The sequence below is a fragment of the Furipterus horrens genome, unplaced genomic scaffold, assembly GCF_987537825.1.
Source record: "Furipterus horrens unplaced genomic scaffold, mFurHor1.1.pri manual_scaffold_13, whole genome shotgun sequence".
Taxonomy (NCBI): domain Eukaryota; kingdom Metazoa; phylum Chordata; class Mammalia; order Chiroptera; family Furipteridae; genus Furipterus; species Furipterus horrens.
The window spans coordinates 19,247,240-19,264,156 of NW_028327183.1; the positions used below are offsets into that span (position 1 = coordinate 19,247,240).

Genomic DNA, 16,917 nt, shown 5'->3' on the forward strand with positions numbered 1-16,917 from the left:
GTATCAGTTTCAAAAGCTGCTGCAGGTAACTCTTGAGGACCCCACCTAGTCCTGAACCAGACTAGTGAAGGCAATGCATTTTTATCAAATCCTTTATGAAAATACTTTTTTCTAATCCTTATTTTGTTTTAATTAGAGCTGAAAAATGTGGAACACAGAGCAGCATGAAATCTAAACACCTGACACCAACCATATGCCCCTCTGGACTTCTTACCTGCAGCCCAATATTCAGGTACAGGAAGCCAATCGAGCCCCTCTCACCCAGCTCATCCTGCTTCTCAGTCCCACCCATTTCCACAATACACAAGGATTCAGGCTGGGCTGGGAGAGCCTGCATGCTCAGAGGTTGCAAACAGTCCTATGGGAGAAAGAGAAAAGAATAAAACATAAGAAATGCCTAATTTGGGGGAAAAAAGCCTAACCAGATAAATCTAAGTCTAGAAGTAACAAGTTTCTTGTGCACAGGGAAAACCTAAAGAGTGAGTTCTAAATGAGTAGTGGGTTACTAGCTACTGAATCTAAAAATAAGCTCTGCAGAGGATCATGTTTTCCTCTTTTTGTCAAAGTGGATAATGGGACAAAGTACATAATAAGCAAAGGGTACCTCCTCCCTAAGTCATCTGAGGCCCTGGAGCCAGTCCAAGTCCTTTTCTATAAAGACAATTTTGGGATTATTTTTTTTAACTATTTTTTAAAGAGAGTCAAGGCATAAGCCAAAGAAGGGTTTAGAAGTCTCAGATCAGCACCTTTATTTAAAGCACGGCAGAAGACACCTGAAAGGTGCTATGTACTACAATGGCCAGAAGCAACAGGTGTAGATTTCAAGGTCAAGCACAGCTGATCTCAGAGACAGACATCAGAAGTGGGCCAGGTACTCAGGTTCTAACTGGAAGATCTTTGAAGTGGAGGGTGACACTCACTGAGGGGTCCAGGGAGATGATTCTGACAGTGTTGTCTACGAGTCCCACAGCCAGGAAGCGAGACCGCTGCTCTCCAGGAGGCACATTGGCCAGACTCATACACACCACATCTGCTGACATCTCCTTCCGCTCTGTGTACTCGTTCAGCTGTCCTGACTACAGGAGTGAAGACAAGAGGTTACAAACCACTCCAACTCACCCCTAAACCGTGCGCCCAGGGAAAGAAGGGGAACTTTTAAGTTACTTTTTGTTTCCTCTCACTATAATCAATGACCAAGAATTTCTCTACTTGAGATCCCAAGACTGAAAGGCTAAAAGGAAGCAAAATTATTGACCACAGAATCAAGAGAACTTTGATAAGTACAATGCGTCACAAATTTCTAAGCCAAGCTAGCTCTCAGGAAATGAAAATATGTAAAACTGTTTATCTGTTCATGAGAATACTTTGGGTGAAAGAATTCAAATACGTAAGTTAAAAACACAGAAATCTCAATCACAAGTACAGTTAGACTCTAAGTTGACCACATCCACAAACTTAAAGAGCATGAAAATTAAGTACACCAAACATCCTTCCATTTAAAAAAGAAAAAGAAAACTGCTGAAATGGATTCATATTTCAGAAATTAAACCTGTGGCAAATACTTGATGGAAAAACAGAGAAAGTGTGAAGGGCAAGAGAAGCAAGTGTTTCATTGCTAAAATGGCATTTCATAACTCCAGTTAGAATTAAGCATGAACTTACCCACCTCCTATTCCCCAGGGTAAAGGGTCAAATTGGCTTGTGGACACTTTTCCTCCTCAACTCTCTTCCTTGTGAATATAATCTAGATAGCTGGACTACAGCTCCCATCTTCACCTCTGGACCCTACACAAGTCTAACAATAAACGATAAAATGACCTACGGGATCCATCTCAAAATAGACAAGCTCTCCTCCTGTCAGGGCAATCACTACTTGTCGCTGGTTCACTGCACATTTTACAATTGTCTTCTTTCCAGGGGTCTTCCATTCATTGACTCTCTTGTCTGCTCGTATGTGCCGAATGCCATCAGGATACACCTGGAGTAATGCAAAGAAACCTGCCTTTAGCAATTTGACACACTACTCAGCATTGTCCCTCATACCTATCAAATCTGTCTGTCATGTCTGTCAGATCTGGAGCCACTACTTTTGAAGCACCAGTTGGGTCAATGACAAAACAGTTACTAGGCCGCAGGTAAGGTCAACTTTAAAGAAGTTAATAGCTCGTGGGTGAACACAGAAGCCTACATAATGAGGGAAAAAAAAAAACCAAGTAAGTTGAGTAGGTAAGCAGTTCTCAGAATCCTCACCTGCACCAAGGCATCATCTCCTAACAAGGAGCAGGACAAGGTTGGAGTAGTGCCCAGGAACCCAGAGTCAGTCACTTCTTCCACTGTCTCTCCAATAGACAACACAAGTGTGGCATTCACAAAAGACACAATGATGTAGGCATCAAACTCATCTGAAAAAGGAAAGAGAAAGAAGCTGGTTAGCTAGTAAGTCACTAGTTACAGCCAAATGAGACACACTAAGTTTTCTCTTCAGAAACCTCCCAAGGCACGTCTATGCGTAGTCATCATACAGTCATATGACAAGTGGCAGAGGCTGATCCAAAAGGTGTCATAAGAGCCTCCAGATATACTGTTTCCTTAAATGCCTAAATACATTGAGGCACATCACATCACATACACATCAAATACCGCTGAAAACTAATATTTTCTTGAGACATTAGTTGGAAAAATGCAAGAGGACAAAGCAAGGGAATTAGAGGCATGAATAAAATTTGAATACTATAATATTAATATACATTGAAGCTAAACTAATTTGTCTAGATGCCAATCACAAGCTTCTTCCAAATGAAGCTTATGTGGGAACACAAGACATAATAAATGAAACAGATTACTTAAGCCTCTATGAGACTACGTCATTCTAGGGTTGGAAACTGAGAATCCTAGGATGTCTAAATAGAAATGACATATGAACACTAGAAAACCAGGAAGCAGAGGGGAAACTGTTTATACTGTCAGTCCTTGACCTCCCTAGAACATAAGATAACCAGGAAGCAGGGAGGGGAAATTGTTTATATTGTCAGTTCTTGACCTCTCTAGTTTTTCACTATTTAAAAATACAACTATTCAGTGGTCATGAGCAATCTTATTAGGATTTGCTTTTCATTTAATTAAATGTAGTTGGATAAACAAACACTAATGAGTTTCTCAAGGAAGTCAGAGGACCTGAGATATACAGGCAAACTCAGAAGTTTCTCATGCGGATCCCATAGTTAAAGGCCACCCATTTCCCATACACTCCATCCTACAACATAAAACAGCTTGTGTATGTCTTCCATGTCTGGCACAATGATTGGCATCAAGTTTGATAAATACTAAATAAAGAAATGTTTATTTTTCACAGATTTGCCTACTTTACACTTGAATTTTCTGTATCAATTTCCCCTTCTGTCCCTCACACAGAAACCAGGTAAACAAGGGACTGAAACAGGTAGACAAGGTACTAAACAGTGAGTGGCTACCTTACTTAGCAGAGGCAGCCAAATCTGTCTGTCTGAGCCAAGCGAGCCTTTGGCAGTGCTAAATGACTAAAGCTTGATCCTCTCTACCCACAATCAAGGACACAGTTTGGGACCTGAACGATCCTAAGGTGGTTCACTTAAGTAAGATTACTGGATTAGTTCAGCAGAATCAGTGTTCATTATTAAGAGAGGACCCAGTGAAGATGCATTATTGCTGTAGCCTATGGCGGTTGTGTCCTGACCCATCAGTAGGACATAAAATCAATTTGGTAGGCGGTAGTCAGCACTTTTAAACAGAAAAACAAAGAAATAAATGTGATTTATGAAACTGCTTCACACATAGTAAGGATAAGTACTGTTTTGCAAAACTTTTTGCTTCAGTTAGTAATACACAGGTGTACTGACTGGGTGGCTGAAAAGTAAGGATCAAAGATCTTTCCCAATGGGTGTCATCTAATGGCTATACAAGGAATCCAGAGTAAGGATTCAATTTTCAAATCATAAGGAGTAACAGCAGACGAGCAGATAGTTCATTTTAGATTATTCTGTTATAACTGTCAACATGTATCAAATGCTCTGGGGACACCTTACAGAATGGAGTTGTAAGACAGCACTGTTCATATTCACAACCTGAGTAATGACACAGTTGTCCCTAAAACAGCTCTCTTTATAATGTACAAAGAAACCACAGTCGGTCTCCACATAACACTGAACTTGGAAGCTTTACGCCAGCTGTCAATTTTTGAACTGGAAATTTCTGGTGTGTAAAAATAACAGGAATTAATTAATTTTAGTATTATATGAATATTGTATACTTTCCTATGTCCTCATTACTGAAACACAATACCTTAAAAGTTATATCAGAGCAAATTAAAGCCAAACAACAAAGGGCTGTAACTAGCCAGGATTTCTGGTCTCTTCCTTCAGTCATGAGGAAAAGGGGGCTTCCAGAGACAAGACCATATAACTTTTAATTTACACACGAGAATGGCGGGTAGGACTACCTGGGTCCTCATATTCCCTTTGACCCAAGGCCCCACTGCTCAAATATAAAAAGAGTTGCTCAATGGATTCAAATAGAGAAATTGAGCAAGCGGTAGAGCAAGGACTAAACCTGAAAGCTGCTCAACATCACAGATTTTCTCAAAGTATCCATTAACCTGTGAATACTAAGCACACTGTAACCTCTGCCTTTTCCATTTTATGGCAAGGAGGACCTGCACCAGAGTAGTAGCTCTTGTGTCTTTAGGAGGTTATAGGTTAAAAGCTGGAGTTCAGAACAAAATCAAGCTTCAGTCAAAATAACTACAAACTATAAATATCCATACTGGCTTTATCGAGGGGTTGCAAGCTTCATATGAAATATCAGTTCATACCTCAGGGAAGGCTTTATTAGGGTATGAGAATACATCTTTGCCTCAGTTAAATAGGACTTCTACCTGTCTGAGCACTGCTGAAGCACCCCAACACAGAAGATGCTTTCTTCTTCTTCCCCTGCCTTAGCATCTGAGGCTCAATAACCAGTCCACTCGGAAGGCTAAAGTGAGTGACCAACCACATGATTTAAGCCCTCTCATTCTCATTTTATATCCAGACTACTAAGTGCTTCTCTTGCCTCATTAGATACGCAAAAAAAAAAAAAAAAAAAAAAAAATGGGTAGGAGGGCTTTCTCCAGGGCCTGATCTTTAAGTCAGTGTATCTAGAAAGTACAAAACTCCAAGGGAGAGTATGAAGCTAAGGTTTTCAAGCTACAGGCTCTTTCAGCTTAAAGACAAATCAGTCATATTTTCCACATTCTGTAAGAGAAAATAAGACAAGTTGATATCTGCCTCAGACCATTTAAATACAGTCAGATGGGTGTGCATTGTTAGAATGCACAAGGAGATCCAACTGCAGTTACCCTCTGAAAGATGCCATCAGGGCAGCCTCAGTATTTTGTGTAGAACCTCTCCCTGGGTAAACTCTAAGACCCCATGGTACACCCTAGCAGTAGGTACACACCTGTGGTGATCAGCACCTTCACCAGCCACCTGTGGAAGAGAAAAAAAGGCTTGGTATTGGTAGTGTGCATCACCAAGTACCAGCCAAGGTTAGTAATTGCCTGGAAGACTGTAGCATGTGTGGACATGTGGGTTGTTCACTCAACAGTAACTTGGGGTATCTGGAAAGAGAATGAACAGAGAACCTGACTTGTTTTTGTGGGTAAATGCCCAAATTATGGTTTCTAGAGAGTAAAATTTGTCACAATGTAGTCTTTTCCTAGATTTTGGTATTTAAGGGAGAAAAATCTTCACCTACAAGTTCTGCCATGCACCATACTGCTTATCACTAACTTACCAAACATTGCCCAAAAAGCCTTCCCTGATTCGCAAACATATGCCCATTTCCTCCCTCCTTGGCAACATGTTTATGCCTTTCATTACATCAAAATAGACAATGGTTTGGTGTACTTGTCTTCTTTAGACAGCAAGTGCTCTGAAAGTAGGGACCTATCTTAATTACTCTGAGTACACAGTGGACACTCAAAAGACTGCAGGATGAGAGTACAGAGTATAGAACTTTCCCTAACAAACCAGCAAGAACCTCAGACTGCAGGGTCAGTCATGTGAGTACTGGACTGGAATTCAGGAAACAGAGCTTTCAATTTCTATTACATTGATGAACTATCATGGAACAACCTGTGATTTCCTGCTTTAATAAAAATAATATTAACTTTTCTGTAAATCTAAACCTATTTTAAAACAGTTTAAAGCAAAGCAAACAAGGGGGTGAAGCACACTAATTTTTATCTCAAAAGATCCCCCCCGCAAAGGATCTTTTTAATTCAAACAATCTAATGTTTTCAAGAGCCATAAAGTCAATCAACCATCAAGCTAAAGGTGAACATCAAAACTCACCAGTTTCTTTATGACATTACATGTAGTAGGGATATATTTCAAAATCAATAGTCTAATTATTCTCTCAGCTAAAATTAATCTATTAATTTCCTATTTACCATTTCCTTTTTTTCTTAATTCAGACTTGATTCCATTGTCTACATGAAAACAAAATCCACCAAAATATGTTTTCTAAAGCTAACAGAAAGAAGTTTCCCTCCTACACATTTCCCAGCTCCCTTAAATTTGTTCCTCACAGCAACATCTAAATATCAGGAATAAATCCAGCTGTTTTCTTGGAAAAGCTTTGTATGCTGGCCAGGGTGATCTTACTCACCAGTCCTACATTCCTAAGGGAACAAGAGGAAAATGAGGTCTTGAAATAGAAATGACCTACAGCCCCAAAGTAAATCAAAGGGAAATGGGAATTGAGTTTTATTTCTAAGGGGCTGAAATTCAATTGTCACAAGATTCTCTTGCTATTACACTGCTATGCATTTGCACAGAGCTTTCAAAATGTTAGGATGAGGTGACCATTTTTATGTAAGAACTCAGACTCTCTCTCCTTCCTCCTCCTTTTTTCCATTCACTCTAAAACTCTGATTCTTTTCAATCAATCTCCACTTTCCTTAAGCACAACTATATCCATTGAGCAGGACTAATTAACAAGTTTTACCAAATCTCCTAACACTTAGAATAACCATCAGTGTCACTGTGGTTTCAGCACAACAGGAGAACACGGTTGAAGAAAAATGAAGCAAAAACTTTCCCTCACGCCATACCTCTTACATAGATAGAACCAGTGTCTTATAGGTGAATATAGTCAAAGAACATCACATGTCAAAGTTTGATGATACCAAAGTGTATATGTACGAAATATTAACAACCTTCCTAGGCACCCCTTACTCATTTGTACAAAAAGTAGTAGGTGAAGGCATCCAGATTGGGACCACTTCAAAACATGGTATCTGGACAGAAAAAGTTTCTAGTATATGGTGCTAGATGAAGTGACATAGAAATATGAATGCAGCTTCTTAAGCCTTCTCTTGTCAATAGCACCAAGACTCTCATTTTGACTGTTAGGAAAGAGTTTCTTACCTTCAATGTGCCGGCGCACTGTCCAGACAGCATTGGGGTTACCGGGTAGTTCAGAAACAGCCATTTCCGACACCTGACAGGAGAAGAGATAAACCACAGATCCAGTGAGCACGGAACTCAGCTCAGTGATAATAAGGTCCCAAAGGTAGTGCTCACACTGTTGTTGGATTAAAAGAATATAACCATCTAGTCAAAAAAGAACATAAGAACTAAAAAAGCTACAAGTATTGGCGATACCCATGACAGACTTGAGCAAGAAATGATGTAACACCCGGGAGGGTAGCTGTTGCAGCCAAAACTATATGCATCCTCCTCAAAGAGAGCATGTGGAAATGAATCTGGTCATCTGAGTCAGCATTTCCTTTCTTTCTCTACCTCCCAAAAGCCAAATCTCACCTCTCTTCATGGACCATTTCAAATGCTATATCCTTTAGGAAAAACTCTTTCCTACCCTCTTGGCTGGCAGCCATCTCTCCCTTCTATAAGCTCTCCCAGAAATCACAATGACCACCTCTTACAGAACTTTTCTAAAAAGTGATTTGAAGAAATGTTATCCTTCCCACCAGATTTTTATGCTCATTAAGGTCAGTCAAGAATCCTATGAATGTTCTACAGCTTCTCAAACATTAAGCAAAATATCTAAGATGAACTCAAAATGATCTAGAAAGGAAAACTGAGAGTGGGTTATACATGAACTCTAAACTATCCTTGCAATTTTTCTGTAAATCCAAAACCATTCTAAAACAAAAAAATTGTTAATATTTTTAAATGACCTAGAGACAGTAAATTAGATTGCTTAATATATTGTACTGCATAACTACATTTTGTAGAAAGAACTCAAGTACATTCATGAAAGACATTACCCCTCTCTTAGGTTTACTAATGCAATAATAGCAGTACTACCTGATCATGGTACAGGAGAATGCCGAAGGATTTCATCATCAATAAAATGTAAATATCAGATATGCTACATTCTGTATCAAGTGTAGTATCTCATCTCACACTGACCCTATTTAACTGAGACCCTAATACAGCCAGACAACAATGTTCAAACACACATAGGAAACAAAGTGGGGATCCGGTCAAGATGGCAGCATAGGCAGACAAGGAACGCCTCCTTGCACAACCACGTCAAAATTACAACTAAAATATAGAACCATCAGCCAGAACTGTCAGAAATAGAGTGGAATGGAAGTCTGGCAACTAGGGATTTAAAAAAACCACACCCCTCCGGACTGGTAGGAGGAGCACAGACATGAAAGAGTCTGGTCCCTCACCCATGCACCCACGTATGGTAGATAAAAATTCAGGAAGGATACCTAGGGAGCAAGGAGTTCCAGCCCCACACCAGCACAGGGTTCCAGTGCCAGGAGATACAACTGGCTGCAAAAATCAGTGGGCATTGAATCGGTGGAAGAAACTGCTGGAGCCCCAAGCAGTTCCTCTTAAAAGAACCCACACATGGACTCACCTACTTAGACTCCCTCCCTCTGAGCTCCAACACTGGGGCGGCAGCTTGAGGGACACCAGTGATATACAGGGAGAAACTGAAGTGTCTGGCATGAAGGCAAGCAGAGACCATGATGCTCTGCTAAGCCCTCCTCCAACAGAACTGGCAAGCTGGTGCCATATGTTGAGACCCCACCAACCTGGCTAACACTGACTTGCTTTGGAGATCCCCAGAGACTCTGCCCCACCCAACTTACAGGTCCACCCAGGCTGCTTTTCCATATGAACGGCTGATCTTGGCTCAGGCTTCACAGCTTCCTAAATCCTATCAAAAAAGCACTTGAGCTCCAAGCCCAGCAGACAGCTTAGGTTCCCAGCCTTTGTGATCTCCAAGCCCAGCAGCCATCTCAGATTGCTTTATAGCTCAGGCAAGGTACCCCAGGGGAAACACAGGTGGGGGCTGACCTTGGCCTACACCACCCAGGAAACCCCAGCGCCTGTGCTCCCAGTGGACAACTAAAGACCATGTTGAAGTACCACCACCCTGCCCCTGCACAGCTGATCTTCCACAAAGGGTGGAGGTTGGTGGTCAGTGGTCACAGCCAGTCCTTGCTGCTGACTGGCATGTGTAAATCCCTCCCATTGATTTGCCAACAGCAACCAAGGCTCAACTTCAAGAGGAGGATGTACTCAGCCCATACGAAGGGCGCACTTCAAGTACCCAGCCTGGGTGATAGGAGAGCCTGTGCCACTGGACCCTACAGGACACTTACTACATTAGGCCATCCTACCAAGACAGGGAGTCACAGCAGCTCTACCTAATACAAAGAAACAAACACAGGGAGGCTGCCAGATTGAGGAGACAAAAGAACTATGGTCCAAATGAGAGAACAGAACAAAACCCGAGAAAAAGAACTAAACAAAACGAAGACAGCCAACCTATCAGATACAGAGTTCAAAACACTGGTGATCAGGATGTTTAGAAAAATGAGTGAGTTCAGCCACAAAATAAGGGAAGAAGTGAAGGTTATACAAAGTGAAATAGAGAAAAATACACAGGGAACCAATAGTCACGGGAAGGAAGTTGGGATTCAAATCAACGATTTTGAACATAAGGAAGAAATAAACATTTACCTGCAACAGAAAGAAGAAAGGAGTTTAACAAGAAGGAGGAAAGGATTAGGAACCTCTGGGACAACTTTAAACATGTCAACATCCAAATCATAGGGATGCCAGAAGAAGAGAGAAGAGCAAGAAACTGAAAACTTACTTGAAAAAATAATGAAAGAAAACTTTCGTAACTTAAAAGAAGTAAAAAGACATACAAGTCTAGGAAGCAGAGTCCCAAATAAGGTGGACCCAAAGAGGCCCACACCAAGATACATCATAATTAAAATGCCAAAGGTTAAAGAAAAAGAATCTTAAAAGCAGCAAGAGAAAAGCAGAGTCACCTACAAAGGAGGTCCCATAAGACTGTCAGTTGATTTCTCAAAAGAAACTTTGCAGATAAGAAGGGGCTGGCAAGAAGTATTCAATGTGATGAAAAGTAAGGACCTACAAACAAAATTACTCTATCCAGCACAGCTATCATTTAGAATGGAAAGGTAGATAAAGTGCTTCCCAGACAAGGTAAAGCTAAAGGAGTTCATTATCACCAAGCCCTTATTATATGAAACGTTAACAGGATCAAAACTATGAATAGTAGAACTCACAACATCAACAACTGAATCTAAAAAATACAAAATACCTAAGTAAACAACCAGAACAGGAACAGAATCATAAGATACGGAGATCATTTTGAGGATTATGAGCTGGGTGGGGGAAGGGGGAGAAAGTGGAAAATGATGCAGAGATCAAGAAGCATAATTGGCAGAAATAAAATAGACAAGGGGATGTTAAGAACTGTATAGGAAAAGGTGAAGCCAAAGAACTTACATGCACAACCCATGGACATGAACTAAGAGAGGCACGGCTGGAGGGAATGGGGGTACCAAGCACAGTGGGGCAAAGGGAAAAATATTAGGACAACTGTAACAGCACAATCAATAAAATACTTCAAAAAAAATAAAAAAAAGGAAACAAAGGAATGTTCAACAATATAACAAGGATTTTTAAAATTTTTATTTTTCAATTGTAGCTTATATTCAGTATTATTTTGTATTAGTTTCAAATGCAAAGCATAAGAAAATAATTTTTTTTGCCCTGGCTGGTGTGGCTCAGTGGATTGAGCACCTGCCTGCAAACCAAAAGGTCACTGGTTCAATTCTCAATCAGGGCACATGCCTGAGTTGTGGGCCAGGTCCCTAGCTGGGGGCATGTGAGAGGCAACTGATTAAGGTTTCTCTCACTTTGTCTCCCTCCCTTCCCCTCTCTCTCAAAATAAATAAAATCTTAAAAAACAAAAACAAAACAAACAAAAAATCTTTGTTTTTGTGGATCTGGAAAAAAGTGGTAGGGTCAAGGAACTTAAAAAACAATTCTTAACTGGGTATTTATTTCTTACACTGTACACAAAAGTTTCTGTAAATGTATATATGCACTTTTGGAGCAATGCTAACTTTCATCAGAAATCCATCCAATGAATAGTAATTAATCAAGAACTATTGGTTTAAACTGGGTTTGGATCATTAAAAATCTGGTAGATTAATGAATGTTTTGACAGTCAAAAATCTGTCAAATTCCCGGAATAGCAATATTAATAGCTAACATTTACTGAACAATTACATGCCAGACCTTGAGCTAAGTACTTTATGCATTATCTTAGGTAAGTCACACTTCAATTATTTAAGGCAGGTGCCATTAGTCCATTTTTTACAGAACAGGAAACAAAAGTTTAGGTAACAGCTATTAAGAGGTATACCTGAGCAAGAATTCAAAACCAGGGTCACCTTGGCTGTGTTCCAATAAAAATCTACAAAAAAAGGCAATGAAGCCAATAGTTTGCCAACCCCAAGCTCTGTAAGCATATTGTATAGGCAAAATTTATTTCATTGCTTTCTCCAAAAGCAGTTCATGGAAATGCCCAGAATGGGCACCCTGTATAGCCAGGGCAAAGGGATTTCCTGGGTGGGGACCACTGAGGCCTGACTCTCTGGAGACCTTGAGAGTCCTGCTGGCTCTTCCCCATGTGTTGATATTACTGCTCCCTTTATGTAGCTTGTGGACATGGCTTTCTCCAGACCCCTTAAAGTGGTGCACAATCTAAAAAACTTTACTATGCCATAACCTTGCTCTAGTCAGTGAATGCACCTAATGCTGCTGTTTCAACATTTGAATTTTTAAATTTATGAAACATGCAAAATAAAAAAGAAAATTGGTTATGGGGGAGCAATGGGGGAAAAAGTGGGACAACTATAATAGAAAAACAATAAATAAGTCAAAAAAATAAATAAAATAAACACATCCACATATGTACATATGCTTTGTTAAGCAGCTTCCAAGGTTTAATTTTGAAAAATAAAACTTCAAAAAATAAAACGTTTGCTAAAAGGTCAACACTAGCATCAAGAGGATAAGACATGATTTGAGAAGATAATTTTGAAATGTCCAACAATAAAGGGTTCATTAAATTCTGATCCATGCATTTTGGTGGAAAAAAGCAGAAAAATTAAGTATGATATGACTTAAGAGCACACACAGTAATAAGGAATAAATTTATAAGATACAAAAATACACACACAGAATACACAGTAGTCTATTAAAAATGTTAAGAGTCTGAAAACCAATTTCCATGTTAAGGCTAATGAGCCTAGAACTAGTAGAGATGTTTTTCCCCTTTTATCCCCATTTGCCATTAAAAAAAAATTTTTTTATTTGTTTTTAGAGGAGAAAGGCAGGAAAGAGAAACATGTACAAGAGAAACACATATCAGTTGCCTCTCACACGCCCCCAACTGGGGACCTGGCCCACAACTGAGGCATGTGCCCTGAAAGGGAATCAAACCGACGACCTTTCACTGAGCCACACCAGCCAGGGCCCCGTTTGCCAGTTTTTTAAAAATATGCCTGTTGTGTTAACATGTTAAGGAATACAACATTTAAACTCTAAACTTTATGAAAATAGGGGAGGAAGAAAACATTTTTCTTTCATTAAAACATTAAATTTATCTTAGATCTCACCATAGGCTGTTTTATTAATGCCTCTCTCCAAACCCTGCAGATGATCTAGAAATTCCAATCTTACCTCAAGTCCATGCCTTAAGACTCTCAAAGATGATCGGGGTCCCCTACCACAGGCTACATACAGCTGTGGAGTGTCTTCATTTGCAAGATCAGCTATCTGCAGAAGAAGAAAAAAAGTCTACTTGTGCTAAGTTTTCATAATGATCCCTGATTACTCTCAAGGAGCAAATCACACTTTAGTTTATAAAGCTTATATACATTGGCTACTGGCCTTGGGAGTATGAAAGAAAAAGCCTAAATGTCCCCAAAAGCAAACCAGTTGGAAGGTGGGTTTTATCAACCAACAAAAAGCTGTACCAGTTAAGTTAGCAAAGAATTTTTTTAGTGATAGAAGTGTTACATAACCTCCAACTATAATTTAGCATTTTCTTCCAAATAAAATACAAACTATAATCTTCTACGACTTTCTCACCAGTAAAGCACATTAGTTTATATAACATAAAAGTTTATAAATACCTCCAATTACTTCTCTACTTTAAAACTGTACTTATTAAAGTCTACTATTACACTGCATCATGTGCACAGATGCCCTGTCTACAGATGCATCTATGATGTAGCTGACCAACTAATGGGTCACCATCAGCTGGGTAGCCATGTTCTGTTACTGGCGTCCTAGACATCTAACTTCTGGTTTCCAGAATAATTATTTATTGATCAACATGTGAAAAAAGGTCAGTCTTATGTGTTGTAGTTTCTCAAACTGGACAGTTAAATGAAAACTTGACTGTCTATACGGCACTGCACCCTACTTTAACACGGATGAGCCTGTGAGTTGAACGTAGGTATACACAGCCTTCACACTGAGTTCGAAATGCTTGAGGGGGGAATGTTGTTAGGTAGAAAAGGTAGCAAACCAAGAGGGAGGAGGAGGGATACATGTCCCTATGGGCCAGAAAGGGCCCATAGTGCCTAAAGGAAGAAGCCCTTCTATACCCCTAACCTGGAAAACTGGCCCGTACCTGTCAATCAATATGTAACTTCTTTACCATCCCCCACCCCGCCAACTATGTAAATCCTCAGAACAAAGGACTTTCTCTGGCTGTCCAGCCTCAGGCCACCCCAGCTCTTGCTCTGGCTCTGGTCACCATAGCTCTTCTCTTTCTCCCCAGCCTTAGCTCTGCCCGTTCTCTTCCATGAGAATGGATCACCTATAAACCCTGCTGGTATGCTAAAGAAAAAAAAAAAAATTTTTTTTTTTTTGCTCACCTATTTTAAAGGCCCCATCTTATAATTTATACCATCAGTTCCTCAAATTCCAATGAAAGGCAAAAAAAAAAAATCAAATTAGAAAGTACTTGTTTTCTATTGCCCCAAGGACTGACCCTTTCTCAGAAATAAACAACAAAAGAAGTTAATTTCAGAATGATCATTTTACCAGGAAGAGTGTCGGAATGCTGCTTTATTTCCCCAGCACCCAGTGAGCAAACCGCTCTCCCACTAGAAGTATGACCAACTAGATAGCGTAAGGGATCCCTAATTGTCACTCAAATCCAGCAACTCAGGCCACAGAGGCATGGTAACATTCCTACTCGATCGAACATCGGTAGTAGGGGATGCAATCCCCATTCAGGGCCACCTCAGGCTCCTTCTTGAGGACGGGATTAAAAAGTTCCTGTTACTGACTGACCCTAGTGCATCCGGAGTATTTTTAAGGAGGAAATGAATGTTAAAAATGAGATAAATACAGGTTTTCATAGACTGTTAAAAAGGTCATTTTCAGAATACTATGAAATATAAGTCCGTTTACATTAAAAAGAAAAGTATAACACACACATTTGTTATATGTTTGTGTATGCTTATAGATGCAGAGACAATGCCTGGAAGCAATCACAAGTTGTCAATAGCAGCAGCCTCAGTGGAGTAGGGATTGAAAAGATTGGGGATAAGACTTTTAACCTTTTGTATGGTTTGAATTTTTACAATGAACATGTGTTTTATAATGAAACAGACAAATAAAAAGTCCAAGAATTCATATAACGATTTTTGGTTCCCCAACTTCTACCTTAAGCTGCTTCATCTTTACAACTTGGGTGATTCCAGACATCCTGACAAACCTTGGACTAGACCTTAATTTAACTGAAGTTAAAACTTTAAATTTATTCAGATTCAAAAACAATCAGCTGACACCGCTCAATGTGGAGGTAACTGAAAAGACCCACACCTGGCAAAACAAAATGGGAGAGAGGCTGTCCAACTCATCAACCAGCACAAGGTTTTTGAGTGGTCTTGGCTGAAAGAAGAATGTGTCTCCTTCTTCCAGAGGCATGGCAGATGAAAATTCAGGTTCTTCATCATCATCTCCAAGATGTGCGATTTGATATAAATAACTAGAGAGAAGCAAACAAGACTTTAGTTAAAAATATTTTGTCTGAAGATAACATTTGACATCAACATTGATGTTCATAAAAGTACTTTATAAATATCTAATCCAAATTATAACATGCATTTCTGAGACAGCATCTATAGTTTGAATTCTCTTCTTACCCAAGTGTTCTCTCTCTCTCTTTAAATAGAAAAAGGATGAAAAGGTTAAGACTACTGAATTCAAACTGGTACAATGAAAGAACCTCAGCATCACAGTGGTTGTAAACACTGGGTTTCCACTAGAGTGCTTGGGTTTGAATCCCAGCTCTGCCCCTTAACAACAGCCACATAACCTTAGTCTTACTACTTCATCTCTCTGTGCCTTACTTGTCTTCTTTACAAAAATGAAGTAGTATCTTCCTACAGAATTCTGAGTAGTTACAACAGTGCATGGCACCTAATAAGTACCATGTTCATCAAATAACGATGAAATATGGATAAAGGAAATTCAAAGAAAATCTATAACCATTTCCTATTTTAATAAAAAACCAGGCCAAATCTATCAAAAAACAAGAACTGGTGGTGACCTTGCAGAAGTATGCAGATATTACCATATTATTCCCCAAATATAAATGTATCCAAAGACCATAAGCAACAAAATCTGTCTGGCTAATAATGCTTATTAGTGAACTGACTCAAAGACAAACCACAAAAAGGGGAAAGCAATCTGAGAATAATCTATAACAATATGCCATCATAAACTGCGTGTACAATGAGCTTTAGGGAAGCAGCTCAATTAAAGTAAAACATCAAACTACTGATCACATTTATTCTTTAAGTAATATAGCAGCCCTTTAGTACAGAGCACTTTGAACAATATCCAATACATTCCCTCACTTATCGCAGGTATTACGTTCCAGACACCCCTGTGAAGTAGAAACCTTACATTTATTCTACACTCTTAAACCTACATAACTTTAACAACATATATATACAGTACCGCAAAATATCATGATATAGCGAAAAATCCGTGATAATTAAAAAATATTTTTAAAAATTCTGCGATACAGTGAGGCCACGATAAGTGAACCACGTTATAGTAAGGGACTACTGTACAGCTTCTTAAGAGCAGAAAGGCTAAACCAGTGTCTGAAGTACACAAGATACTCAACAATCCTCAGCATTTAAACTTTTGGTAAACACATCACAGTCTATGCTAAACTACGCAAAAGCAAAGTTATTATCCTAGAACAATTTACAAAAAGCACTGAGAAGACAAGACACACATAAAAAATTAATATGAACTCCTTATTCAGGCAAGATGCCTATGTGCAGATGATAAAGACCACTTGCCAAATATACTTCTGTATCTAGTAACTGAAGAATATGGGCTATCCTCAAGATCACAGAAAAGATTGCTTTGGCTGAATCTCAGTAAAACAATTTTTGAGACTACAGTTGTGCTTAAAAAGCAGAGACTCTGAGTTTGAGTTAGATCAAGTTTCCTAAATTTTCTGTAATCCAGTTCTCTTAAACTA

The 16,917-nt window shown here is 39.3% G+C and overlaps 1 protein-coding gene across 1 annotated transcript in view; it reads right to left on the reverse strand.

Annotated features, from left to right (window-relative positions):
• The window catches only part of SF3B3 (splicing factor 3b subunit 3), a 49,000-nt gene that overhangs the window by 14,801 nt on the left and 17,282 nt on the right, over window positions 1–16,917 (reverse strand). Inside the window, exons 9-15 of the mRNA XM_090261355.1 lie at window positions 15,237–15,402; window positions 13,077–13,172; window positions 7,446–7,518; window positions 2,251–2,402; window positions 1,823–1,978; window positions 921–1,076; window positions 215–358 (exon numbers count right to left, since the gene is read on the reverse strand). Coding sequence (XP_090117481.1) covers window positions 215–358; window positions 921–1,076; window positions 1,823–1,978; window positions 2,251–2,402; window positions 7,446–7,518; window positions 13,077–13,172; window positions 15,237–15,402 — 943 coding nt within the window. The remainder of the gene's footprint in view (window positions 1–214; window positions 359–920; window positions 1,077–1,822; window positions 1,979–2,250; window positions 2,403–7,445; window positions 7,519–13,076; window positions 13,173–15,236; window positions 15,403–16,917) is intronic.